Source organism: Eschrichtius robustus, chromosome 14 (genome assembly GCF_028021215.1).
Source record: "Eschrichtius robustus isolate mEscRob2 chromosome 14, mEscRob2.pri, whole genome shotgun sequence".
Lineage (NCBI taxonomy): Eukaryota > Metazoa > Chordata > Mammalia > Artiodactyla > Eschrichtiidae > Eschrichtius > Eschrichtius robustus.
In genome coordinates this window covers 37878568-37892551 of record NC_090837.1, presented here as the reverse complement: position 1 = coordinate 37892551, position 13984 = coordinate 37878568, and the positions used below count along the sequence as shown (strand labels likewise).

The 13984-nt window shown below is 34.7% G+C and overlaps 1 protein-coding gene across 3 annotated transcripts in view; it reads right to left on the bottom strand.

Moving 5' to 3' along the window:
• Positions 1–8356: 8356 nt before the first annotated feature.
• Positions 8357–13984, bottom strand: part of YES1 (YES proto-oncogene 1, Src family tyrosine kinase) — a 101822-nt gene continuing 96194 nt past the window's right edge. For all 3 annotated transcript variants that reach the window (XM_068562253.1, XM_068562252.1, XM_068562251.1), the window contains exons 11-12: positions 11809–11940; positions 8357–10946 (exon numbers count right to left, since the gene is read on the bottom strand). In XM_068562253.1, the coding sequence (XP_068418354.1) occupies positions 10738–10946; positions 11809–11940 (341 nt within the window). In that variant the 3' untranslated portion in view covers positions 8357–10737. The remainder of the gene's footprint in view (positions 10947–11808; positions 11941–13984) is intronic.

Genomic DNA, 13984 nt, shown 5'->3' with positions numbered 1-13984 from the left:
AACAGAGCTTGAATGCAAAACTTGGAAGGATTCAACTGATTGCCAAGTTAAGACTAGACAAAATAATACCTGGAGTTTCCACAGGGCTTAAAATAGTTCCTGTCCCCACGAGCCAGGGTAGAAAGTGTACATGAATCAAAATTCAACATTATTTAAAGGAATGCCCCCCCTCCAAATTCTAGCAACCAAAAATTACAATTTATAGTGTCCAGCATCTAATCAAATTTACAAGGCATATATAAAAGCGGGAACATATAGCCCATGAACAAGATAAAGGTCAATGAATAGAAACAGACCCAACAGTCCTAAAATTCAGACAAGGACCTTCAAGATGGAAACTACAAGCATAAGGAGGAGAGGTATGAAAGATACAAAAAAGAAAAAAATGAAAGCTACAATTTCTAAGATTAAAAAAATACACTGTATGGGATTATAAGCAGAAAAGACACTGCAAAAGAAAAGATTAGTGAATGTGAAGACAGAGCGAAAGAAAGTATCCATAATGAAGCAAAAAGAAGGATTAAACGGAAAAAAGAATAGAACAGAGCATCACTGACCTGTGAGACAATAGTAAATGGCCCAATAGACACGTAGAGTTCCAGAAGTGAATACAGAAAACAAACTGAAAAATAATGGCCCCAAATTTCCAACTTTGATGAAAACTATAATCCACTGAATCAAGCATCTCAAACTCTAAGTAGAATAACCTTTAAGAAAGTCATGTGAAGGTACATCATAAATAAATTGCTGAAAACCAGGAATAAAAGACTATTTTTAAAACATTCTGGAAAAAAAAAAAAAGACACTCTACATTTAAAGAAATAAAATTGAGGACAATAGAAGACTTTTTGTCAGGAATAATGCAAGTTAGAAGATAGTGAAGAGACATCTATAAAGTACTAAAGGGAAAAAAGAAAACCCTGTCAACCTAGAATTCTTAACTGAACTAAACCATTTCAAAAAGGAAGTCAAATAAAAACTTTTAAAATGCAGTACTATCAGACCTGTGCAACAAGAAATATTAAAGGAAGCACTTCATGGAGAAGGAAAACGATATCAGAAGAAATCTGGATCTATGCAAAGGAATATTACCAAGGATAAAGGGAAATATTTAATAATGATAAAGGACTCAATTCGTCCTGTGACACAATAATCATAAATGTATATGCACCTAATAAGAGTTACACAACACATGAAACAAAAGATAGAATTAAAAGGAGAAACAGAAAAATCTACAATTATAGTTGAGGATTTCAACATTCCTCTTTCAGTAATTGATAGGAAAAGTCAACAGAAAAGCAATAAGAATATAGAAGACTGAGCAATACTATCAATTAATTTGACCAAACTGACATTTCTAGAACACTCTAGCTGACAAAAGCAGGATGCATATTATTTTCAAGTACAAACAGAACATACATCAAGGTAGAACATATTCTGGGCCATAAAACAGAGTTTTAATACAGTTATACATTTGAGAGGATTGAAATTATACAAAATATGTTCTCTGGCCAAAACAGAAATAAACTAGAATAAAAGAGAGATATCTGGAAAATCCCCAAATAATTAACAATTAAATAGCAAGCATATAAATAAGCCATGAGTCAAAAAAGAACTCAGAAGGGAAATTAGAAAATATTTTGATATAAGAACATATCAAAATATGTGGAATGCAGTTAAAGTAGTATTTAGAGGGAAATTTATAACATTAAATGTTTGCATTAGAAAAGAAGGAAAGTCTCAAATCAATGATCTGACCTTCCACCTTAAAAAAAAGCTAGAAAAAGAAGAGTAAACTCCAAAATGACAGAGCAAATAAAACCCAAAAGGATGAAATAAGTGAAGACAGGAAATCAGTGAAACAGAACACACATGCACATGGGTGATCGTGCACACATGCACACATACACACACATAAATACATGCATATAGAGCAAATCAATGAAACCAAAAGCTAGTTCTTTGAGACAAATCACTAAAATTGATAAACCACTAGCCAGACTAATGAGGAATAAAAAGGAGAGAAGACACAAATTACCAAGATTACAAATAAAAGTGGAGACAGCACTACAGATCCTACAAACACTAAACAATAATAAGGGAAGATTATGTACGAACCACCAAAGTTCATTCAAGAAAAAATAAATAATCCTGTAACTATTACAAAATTTAGTAATTTAATTCAAAGTGAAAAATTTTCCCTCAAAGTAAATTCCAGGCCATCTCAGCTTCACTGTTTACCAAACATTTATGAAACAATAGCAATTCTATGTAAACTCCTCAAGAAAATATGAGGGAACATTTCCCAGCTTTTAAATAAAGAGGTTAGTATTACCCTGATACTAAAACAAAGATATTATAAGAAAACAAAACTGCAGAACAATATCACTCATGAACATATACACAAAAATCTTTTTAAAAAATAGCAAATCTGACACTAGCACTATATAAAAAAGACAAAACATCATGACTGGGTGAGATTTATCCCAGTAATGCAAGGTTAGTTTAGCATTCAAAAATCATTAATGTAATTATTCTTCTTAATAATAGACTAAAAAAGAGAAACTATATGATCTTCATACAGACTGAAGAAGTATTTGACAAAATTCAACAATGATTCATGATTAAAAAAAAAAAATCTCTTAGCAAAGTAGCAAAAGAAGAAACTTCTTCAACCTGATAAAGGACATTTGGAAAAAACTATTGCCACCATCTGACTTTATAGTAGAAAATTAATGCTTTCCCCCTAAGATTAGAAACAAGGCAAGGATATCTGCTTTCACCACTTCTATTCAACATAGTTCTGAAAGTCCTAGTTAGTGTAATACAGCAAGAAAAAGAAACAAAAAGCATATTGGAAAGAATAAAGTAAGCCTCTTTATTCTTGGATGACATGATTGATGGTCTCTGTAGAAAATCAACTTCGACTCACAGACATAGAGAACAAACTTACCGTTACCAAAGGGGAAAGTGGGGGTGGGGGGGAGGGATAAATTAGGAGTTTGGGATTAGCAGATACAAACTACTATATATAAAACAGATAAGCAACAAAGTCCTACTGTATAGTACAGGGAACTCTATTCAATATCTTGTAATAACCTATAACAAAAAAGAATATGAAGAAGTATATATATATATATATATATATATATATATGTATAACTGAATCACTTTGCTGTATACCAGAAACTAACACAACATTGTAAATCAACTATACGCCAATAAAACTTTAAAAAAGAAAATCAACTTTGCAGAATTTACCAAAAAAAGCTACTAGAATTAATGAGTTTAGCAAGTTTTAGGATTCAAGGTCAATTTAAAATCAATTAGGGACTTCCCTGGTGGTCCAGCAGTTAAAACTCCACGCTCCCAATGCAGGGGGCCCTGGTTCAATCCCTGGTCAGTGAACTAGTTCCTGCATGCCACAACTAAGAGCCTGCATGCCGCAACTAAAATAGCCTGCATGTCACAATGAAGATCCCGCATGCTGCAACTAAGACCCAGTGAAGCCAAATAAATTAAATAAATATTAAAAATATAAAATAAAATCAATTACGTTTAATACAACTAAAAACTGGAAATTAAAATTAGAAAACAATACCTCTTTGTATTAAAAGTCTGGAATACTTAGACACAAATTAAACAACGACAACAACAACAAAAAAGCAAGATCTATACACTGAAAACTTAAGACCTAAATGTACAGAAAGTTCATAATCTTGGATTGGATAATTCAATATTGTTGAGATATCAGTTCTTCCCAAATTGAACTACTGATTTGATGCAATCTAATCAGAATCCCAGCAGGATTTTTTGTAGCTATTAAGGACTTGATTTCCCCATGGAAATTTAAAGAACCAGAATAGCCAAAATAATCTTGAAAAGAAGAACAAACCCAAACAATTTAAACTACTTGATTTTAAGACTTAACTATTATAAAAGCCACACTAATTAAGACAATGTGATATTGGCATAATGATACATGTATATCAATGAAACAAGAGTCCTGAAATAGACCCACACATATACAGTCAACTGATTTGAAGAAGATGCCAAGGAAATTCAATGGGTAGAAGTCTTTGCAACAAATGGTGCTGGAACAAATGGATATTTGTATGGAAAAACAAACAAAACACCACCCTTGGTCTTTACCTTATATCATATACAAAAGTTATCTTGGAATGCAGATGTAAACATAAGAGCTAGAATTATAAAACTTCTGTAGAAAACAATGGAGAAAATCTTTGTGAACTTGGGTAAGGCAAATTTTCTTAAGATACAAAGAGCATAAATTATAAAAGGAAAAAAAATGATAAATTGCACTTCATCAAGATTGAAAATGTTTTCTCTTCAACAGATACCATTAAGGACATGAAAATGAAAGGTGCAGAATGGGAGAAAACTATTTGTAAAACATGTGTCTGGTAAAGTACTTGTATCCAGAATACTGAAAGAATTACAACTCAGTATCAAAAGATGGGCAAAACAGACCCTCCACCAGAGAAGATATATGAATTTGAAATAAGCTTTTGAAAAGACTCTTTTTTAATATAGCAGCCTTATTCACGATAGTTCCAAACATCCAACACTTCGTAATTGGACAAAACCAAATTGTGGTACATTAATACAAGGGGAAATTTCTAAGCCATAAAAAGATGAATCTCAAAAGCATGTGCTAAGTGAAAGATGCCAGACACAAGTGACTACATATTGTGTGATTCCATTTATGTGAAAACCTAGAAATGTAGAACTGGAGTGGCAGAAGGCCCTCAGTGGTTGCCACGGGTCAGGAGTGAATGGAGAGGACTGACTGTAAAGGGGCATGAGGGAACTTTTTGGAAAGATGAAAAAGTTCTAGATCATGATTCTGGTAGCGGTTTCATGACTGTATACGTTTGTCAAGACTCATCTAATTGTACACTTAAAATGGTGAATTTTATTTTATGCAATTATACCTCAATAAAACAAACAAAAAAATGTTGCTCTAGGGCTCCCTCCTCCTCTTTTTATTTGTTGATTTTGAGTTTGAATTCTCTGAAATTGCACTTAAAGCTCTCCAAGAATTTTCTCTTGTATTTATTTTGGACTGGGTTTCTTCTGGTTCCGGGAGTTTCTCAAAACTTCTGGACTGATGTCATCTTTCTAATTTTCTAGCAGTGGTAAGGATTACAAAAACAGACAAACCAACAACCCAAGATCTTTGATCCTTTCAAAGAGTTTGGGATCGGGAGACGTAAAAGCATACATGTAGTTTGCTAATTCCACAGTATATTCTCTCAATGTTTCAGGAGACCAAGGCTGTCCTTGAAAACAGTAATTATAAATAGTAATTGGAAGTGAGTAAAAGGACTCTCATAACATTTAAGGGACACACCACTTTAAATAATTCAGTTTTTCTATTAGGATCACTGTCACTCCTGGCCAACTGCAAAGTTGTTTCTTTTTATTTCTCTTGTCCCTATTACCACTTGGGCTGGAGGCAATTTTTTACTTCAGATTCTCGAAGTCCTCCAGCTTCCTCATGCTAACCTGACCTTTAAGATGTGAGTGAAGCTGTACTGAACTGCTCCCCTGTGTATGTGGGAAACCTAGTGTCTGTCCCTCCCAGTGTCTCTGAAGCGCTTGGCAGACTTTTATTTCATCACAACATTTAAACTCTTACGTGTGAAATCCACCCCTCCCCGTTTTTGTACCTTGTCAACCCTCTGGACATTCCCCTAATCCCTTTACTTCCCTAAATGCCACCCACCCAGGGTGTGTAGCAGAGTTGAAGGAAAGTTTGTGGTAACAGACGAGAGCTGATCAAGCATCTTAGACATCTTGTTTCTTGAAGGTCTGTGGGCCTTTCCTGCTACTGTGGGGTTCTCACACCATTTAACTTGGCTTTTATTGTTTTACTAATTTTCTGGGTACCTCCTTTTTCTTCCATTTCCTCTTTTTCTTAGGTCAGCACTCCCACCCCCTCATTCCTATTCATCTTTCATTCTACTCATGAATCGAATGATTCATTCATTCTTGAATTGGAGTGTTACATCTAACTAGTCTGTTCAATGGAGTTTTAATATATATGGCTACCAATTTTTGAAAAATAGAAATTTAATTGAAAAATTCTTAAAGGTTCCAATTTAGAAATTAAGAGTTTTGAATATGCTCAACATTTGGTATGTTCTCTCCATTTAATGAAGTCTTATGGTAACTTTACATTTAACAGAATATTGTATATTGCTACTGTACCAAAAATGTTACTGTTTTGTATTAACTCTCACTTTGACATATAACATAAGAGTTTCCGGTTTTCTACTGATACATCTAGTGGTGGCATGATGGGCATCAGTCAGGGTCCCAGCTGGAATCAAATGGCACACTCGAATTAAGATAATCAAGGATATTTACAAAGAGGGGGGCAGGATAAGGGAACCACAAGAATTAATGCAGCAACCCACATTAACAGAAGCACCCCTAAGGAAGAAAAGATAGGGGATGGGAGGTCCCCCAAAGGAGAGGAGGTCCCTTCAGTTGCAGGACATAGCCAGCCCAACCTCACGGGGAGTGAACCAGGGGAATAAATACCTTGACCTCTCTTTCAGGTTTCCTCCGGTCTTCTGCTAGAGCTCCTCGTTGGCTCAGCCCAAGAGGAATCCAGAGCGAGGGAACCCACTGGTGAGTACAGGTCAGCCTTCCAGCAGAGTATGGCTGTGGAAGGACAAATGGAAGATACCGGGCACACATTGCTTATTTTAATCAGAAATATTCCTTTCTGTATCGACAATTTGAATGTTAATTAATTGGGACTCTGATTGCTGTTGAAGGAAACTCAACTTGATGTCTTAAAAAAAAAAAAAAGTAAAGAAAGAAAGAAAATGGAAGAAAGGCAGGGGAGGAACTGATTTTAGGGAAATAAATGCTGTTCGGGCACACACTCTCCTCCTCATCTCTGCATATGCTTGTTTGTTTTGTATCCAAGTGGGGACCTGGACTCCAAGAGCATTGGGGTAGATCTTTAGAGCAGTATAATCAGACAAAGGATGACTCATCTTCCAACTCCACGGAGAAAAGTCTCAGAGAACTTTACTAGGAGATTTAAATCTTGATTCAAAGAATAAATCAAGGGATGAATAAACATTTGAATAGACGGGATGGGAAGACTGATTGGAAAGGTGTTATTTCTTACAAATTAACTTATAAACATAATGTAATCCTAACCAAAATCTCACTTGAACTCTTTTGGAGTACGAAAAATAAAGTCTAAACTTCATCAAGAATTTGCCAGAATACCAAGATGAAGAAAAAAAAAAAAAAAAGGAATCGCAAAGGCAACTTGCTTAATTATTAAAATGCATTATCAAGTGATTAGTCATTGAAAGTATTATACTGATGTCAGAATGGCCAGTTAACTGGACAAAACCAATGCAGTGGGCATGGATTAACCAATAATTGGTGCTGGGAAAATTAACTGTATGGGAAACAATCATGCTAGGCTCATAAGTCACATTTTACACCCAAATAACTTCCAAATGAATTAAAGAGTGATGTAAAACACAAAAGCATAAAATGTAACAGATGAGATGAATATTTAATCTTGGGATGCAAAGGACTGTTTAGGCATAAAAAAGATTTGACAACATACAAATGTACAACTTAAATGTCAAAAAAATTACATGCAAACTTAAAAGGCAAACAGCAAACTAGGAAAACATTCTTAACTTGAGAAACTATTACTGTACTGTATAAAAATATTTAATAAATGTTTACTAAATGATGTGTTTGTTGATTAAATGTTACTTTTCTGAAATCATTAGGGAAAAACAAAGCTAATAATTTTGATAATATAACAGTAAACGGCAATTAATATTATTACCTTATTGAAAATAACAAATGCTTTTGATATTCATAATTTAGTATCTTATTTTCATTAAACCTATAATAGAAGTGTAAAACACACACAGAAATAAGGCTCACATATTTTTCATTTTTAGAAAATTGAATCCCTTATGATGAAAAGTAGTTATTCTATCTTACACCCTTCACACAGATTCTTCTGTGAATAGCTTCACTTAAATCATTTAGGTTTCTCTGTACAATACATTAAAACTGTAGTTGCTGATATAATTAAAAAAAAGAAAAAAACCTGTAAAAATAATGTCACTCACCTGACATGGAAAATTAACCACACAGAATGAGTTCAATAATGTTCTGAATTTAATAAAGAATTGATTTAACTCTGCTCAAGAGTCATAACTCAACACTTTTTTTCCCCAATGGAAGAAGAAACAGAATATACTTTGCTTTAAATACCAATTCTTAAAAAACTGATGAGAAAGTATGAGTAGTGGCTAAAAAGAGAAATGGGTGCATTCAATTAAAATTTTTATTTCAATTATCCACAAAACAATATAATAACACTTTATAAAAATATTAAGTTTTAGGCTACCATTATTCATTTAAAAAAGTGTGCTAGAAGGCTGTTTTTGCCAACTTCCTCTTTTGGTAAGGAAAACACATTAAGAGGTTGAAGAAGAAAAGCTGTTGGAAAAAATCTTCAAATGTACAAAGTTCTTTATTTTTCTCAGCAATTTAAAAATACATAACCATTTAAACTGAATACACATTAAGTTAGTGTTTTATTTCCTAACTATACAATCGATATTATAAAGAACTGCTCCATTCAGTTAAAACCTAATGAATACCATCAACTTTTTCTGGCCTATTTTTCTGAAGAGAATTAGTACATAAACATATAATTTTATCCTTTTTAAAATGCTTAGAAAAATTGTAATATCATAGTTCACACAAAGCCCTTTAAAACTCTGATGTCACAGGTTGTAGACGTTAAAGGTAAGTGATGACAGCAGTCTTCTTGGGAAAATCCTCTTGGAAGAGGGATTCAATACTAAGCAGGTTACGTAAACAGAAGAAAGCCACCACAATTTTTAGTACCAGAACTGTTGCCAACCTGCATGAAGTTCATCTGCCACATTTTAAAATGGTTTGAATCTCAACATAGATACCACAGCACAGAATTTTAAATTTAATGATCAAATCAGGTATGTGATGGTAGTCAGTAATAATATTCCTAAAATACTGGGACCTGATGTGTTGCTTTATTTAAAGTGTGACTATAAAAGAGAGTATTTTAAAAGGTAAATACCAGACTTTCATTTGTCAGATTCAGTCCCTTTGCTAGGCACTTAAACCAGTGATGCTGCTATTCAAATTCGTACTTTGGAATTTTCTTTTTGAGTTAGTCATAAAAATCAGTATTTATTCTGTACGTTTCACTTCTGTACTTTAAATAGGCAAAATCTGTCCCCCTCTTTTCACCACTGCTATTTTTCCGAATATGTTTTCCTCCTCAAATCAACTAAATTCTAGAAGGGAAAAAATGATAATCATTAAGTATATTTAAAAAGTGAATGTAGATTCAAACACGGATTTGAAAACTGGAGTTCTAAAAATGTTTTACATAAAAGCTGTATCACTGGAATTAGTGGGAAGCCTTAACTATTTTGAGGCTATAGCACTCATTTAGTATTTATGTTAAGAAAGATTAGCTTTATAGTCATACCTTATAACTCTTAAAATCTCAGAAAATAAGTGAGGAGCTTTGAGTGCCAGCAAAGCCATTTTGTCACTCTGTAACGTCAACATTAAACATTACATTCCATCTCTCTTATCTGTAAAACTTTCACATTTTCTTTTCTCATATTTCTTTAAATACATTTTCCTCTCTGTTAGTCTATATTCAGTAAGAGCAAAAGTGCATTCAAGTCCCTGATCTAGTGATATTTTATATTTGTGGCACCCATCATCATAAGTACATATTAGCAATCTCACAGTACCAGTCTGTTTTTCAAAAAGGACTGTTTAAATGCTGGGTTTATTTTTTTTCACGCTATCTAAAGATTAAAAGATTTCCCCTTTGATTGGATAGTATGATTTCCATTATATATTGCCTTTAAAAAAATCAGTGCAACCTTATAAAAGATTAACCCATATTCTAGTTACCTTCATTATTTTAAACTGAGCTATTCAGAAATGATTAAAGTGAAAATTTTCTTCTACTTTCCAGTTCCATGAGTATACTGAGTATTAACATAGTGCATTATACTTTCAAATTCCACTGCTGTTGTCTAACATTTAATCAAGTTTTAGATGCTGTTTATATTCCTTTTTGCTTCTAAAAACCTGGCCCACTTCCATGCAAACAGAGGCATATATTAAGGTTGCATATTAACTGTTCAACTTAGAAAAAACTTTTAAGAAAAATAAATGCAAGAAATTTTTAAAAATTGGAATGGAATTGTTTGGTCCCATGAAGTTCTGTAATTCTAGATTTTATTATGGTATAACTTTTTAATCTCCCAAGTTTTGTCTATACTGATTGATAAATTTCTCTTAATTATGCATTTGGGGAATAAAAGAAAGGTAGTGATTCATAAACAGTAGCCTTGTTGCTCTTCATTGTCATGCTATCACTCACACAGTCATCAATATCTTAACTATACTTTCTTTGGACCCTGAAATAAGCTGAAAAATTCATCATTGGTACTTCAGAGTTTAACACTTGGAAAAAAAAAAAAGTGGTTTTGTGCAACCACATCTGTAATTCCAGTTTACCATCAAAAACATGCAGGGTGAAGAAGATTTTCTTCTTTTGATTCCTGTACGTAAGTGAGGAAGTCTACACAAGTTCTTTACATTTTGGCAGATTTGTGCATATAAAATTGGCTTCTTGGATTATAAATTTTCTCCTGGCTGGTACTGCGGCTCTGTAGCAGTGAAGTAGTCTTCCAAGAAGGACTGGATATATTCAAACGTTGGTCTTTCATCAGGGTCCTTCTTCCAACAAAGATTCATCAATTCATGTAGGGACTCTGGACAGCCCTGCGGGCACGGCATCCTGTACCCTCGTTCCACCTGTTCCAGCACCTCGCGGTTTACCATACCTATCACGCAAGATTCAAACACCAAAAAACAGTGACGCCAAACACCACTAGCAAAAAGAACAAATTCCCTAACCACTAACTAATTGGAGGTATATTCGAGTGAGTTTATTTAGTGAAACGATTCTTTCAACAAAGAAATAAATTTTAAATGTCAAAGTACATCAACAAGAGCTTAGAAAATGCTAATCTGTTTCAACATATCTTTTTTCATTCCACCTAAAATCTGGCTTTTAATACTAATGCCTTCAAAATTAATGAGAATTGAGAGTGCTACTCTGAGGTACTGATACTTTCTGATACTAACAGTTAATAATGACCAAACTTGGGCTAATGAGGAACAGTGGCAAGACAGTGTCTGAAAGAACTTTCAAACAGGAATTCAGAAGAAAGAGTGCTAGTCCTGGTTTTGCCAAATATACTAATTATGTTATTTTATATCAAGTCAGTTCCTTGAAACAGTTTCCTTATCAACTGTCACCTGTTTGACTTACCTCAAGTTATTACACAGTTCCTTTCTTGTATTCCTCTGTAATCCCCACCAACCCCAACAGCAGTGCACCCTGTGTTATCACAGGGTAAGCATACCCTCAATTACCTGGGGAAGGAGAGGACTAGGATATATTTATGTTCATCTCCTAAGAGAACAGTAGAGCGAAAAGGCCCTTTTAGAAAATGCCCTAAAGGGAGAAACCTGCGCACACCTTACCCTATCTCAAGGATTGTGGCTCTCATAGACTGCTCCCCATCCAATGACAAAAAAAAAAAAAAAAAAAGACAGATAGAGAGAGAAATATAAAGGTCTCCCCCAACCCCTTACACTTTTGCTCATAATAAACTCCAGTTACATGAAATGCAAACTTACCTGGATATGGCACTCTGCCCTTTGTTACCAGTTCTGTCTGTAGAATTCCAAATGACCATACATCAGACTTTATTGTAAATCGACCATATAGTGCAGCCTCAGGAGCTGTCCATTTGATTGGAAATTTTGCACCTAAAACAGTATTGACAAGCTTGCTTCAGTAACTTGTTTTTTTCTATTTGTGTAAATATGGCATAAGCAAGGTTAATTTTTTGTCACTATCCTTACTGTACATGTCATGTGTCAAATTCCTCAAAAGTACAAGATACATGGGAAAATTTTCTTTAATACTATTTAAAATTTGCATTAATAAAAATTGCATTTCTTCCTGATAAGATATTCAATGACAGAATGGCTGGTGGGGATAGAAAATCATTCAAGAAAATAGAGGTGGGGGCTTCCCTGGTGGCGCAGTGGTTAAGAATCCGCCTGCCAATGCAGGGGACACGGGTTCAAGCCCTGGTCCAGGAAGATCCCACATGCCATGGAGCAACTAAGCCCGTGTGCCACAACTACTGAGCCTGCGCTCTAGAGCCCGCGAGCCACAACTACTGAAGCCCATGCGCCTAGAGCCCGTGCTCCACAACAAGAGAAGCCACTGTAATGAGAAGCCCGTGCACCTCAACGAAGAGTAGCCCGTGCGCAGCAAAGAAGACCCAATGCAGCCAAAAATAAATTAATTAATTTAAAAAAAAAAAGAGAGGTAAAAACTCTAGTAAGAAGCAACCAAATACATGGGTGATAGGATCTATAACTTTTAAGTCAGTCTAGCTCCTAGTAGTTCTAACTGTTGTATCGGTTCTAACGTCTACTGGTTTTCGACCACAATCTCCTTTCTAAATATTTTATGATATCTCTCTGGAAAATTTTATTGTACTATCATTTTTAAAAGCCTAAAAGCCTAAAAAATATTAAGTCAAATACTTAGTGTATACTTACTTTTTATGCACAAGACATTATGCTAATTGTTACAGGAGACACAAAAACATAGCCTTTGTGATGTTTATACACTTACAGTGAAAATGAGATTATAGGTGTCTTAAACACTTGAAGTTGCTTATATATGTATATAATGTTGTAAAACAGTTCTTTAGATGTTCAAACAGAAGATCAATTTTCATTAGCACAATCACAAAAGGTTTCATTTAAAAAGTGGAGGCTAAGTTTAGCCTTAAAGAATGCTTAGAATTTTTGCAGGTAAAGATTAAAGAAGAATAGGAAGATATTTCAGCTGGAGGGAACAGCACAAACGTATGGAGATTGAAAAGAAAGCACTGTGTTGAAGACAGGGTTTCTCAACCTGGGGACTACTGGCATTTGGGGCTGGATAATTCTCTGCTTGGTCGGGGCTAGCTTGTACTTTGCAGGGTGTTTAGTGGTATGCTGGGCCGCCCCCCAGCAGATGCCAGTAGCAGCCTCCCAGTTGTAACAACTAAAAATGTCTAAAGGGACTTCTCTGGCGGTCTAGTGGGTAAGACTCCGCACTTCCACTGCAGGGGGCACGGGTTCGATCCCTGATCGGAGAACTAAGATCCCTCATGGTGCATGGCGCGGCCAAAAAAAAATAAAATAAAATAAAAATAAAAATGTCTGAAGACGTTGCCAAATGTCCCTTGGGGAGCAGTACCACCACCCCTGGTTGAGAACTGTGATTTAGGGAACAGTTCCCAGTGGTTTGTGTACCAACATGGTCAGTGACAAAAAGATACAGTCCAATGAAAAAAAGAGAAGAAAGATCACATATCAATTCATAAAGCTAAAATCATTAATTTATAGGTATATCCTTTATTCTGAGATTACATTCTTCCCGCTTGTGTAGTGTTAAAATGCTCTTTCTTTTATGAAATGATGGTAATAGTGGATAGCCGAAAAAAGTTTTTTTGGGTGTATCTACTAAATAAATCTTCGCTAACCTTTACGTTGGTCTTACTAGTTTGTATTGAAATAGTTTGTTTATAATTCAGTTGCAGACAGACATTAGTCAGTGAGCTCCTTGACAGCAGAAATCATGCCTCTTACAGCTGTGCCCTCACGTCCAGCACGTGGAAGGACTCAAATGTTTGTTAAAGACAAGCTGGAACTAGACAGTAGGAGATGCTGAATGCCAAGGCATCTTTTTTATAGGTGTGGAGGCCTGAAGGTTTCATCAGGATGAACAACCTATGTGCTGATGTGC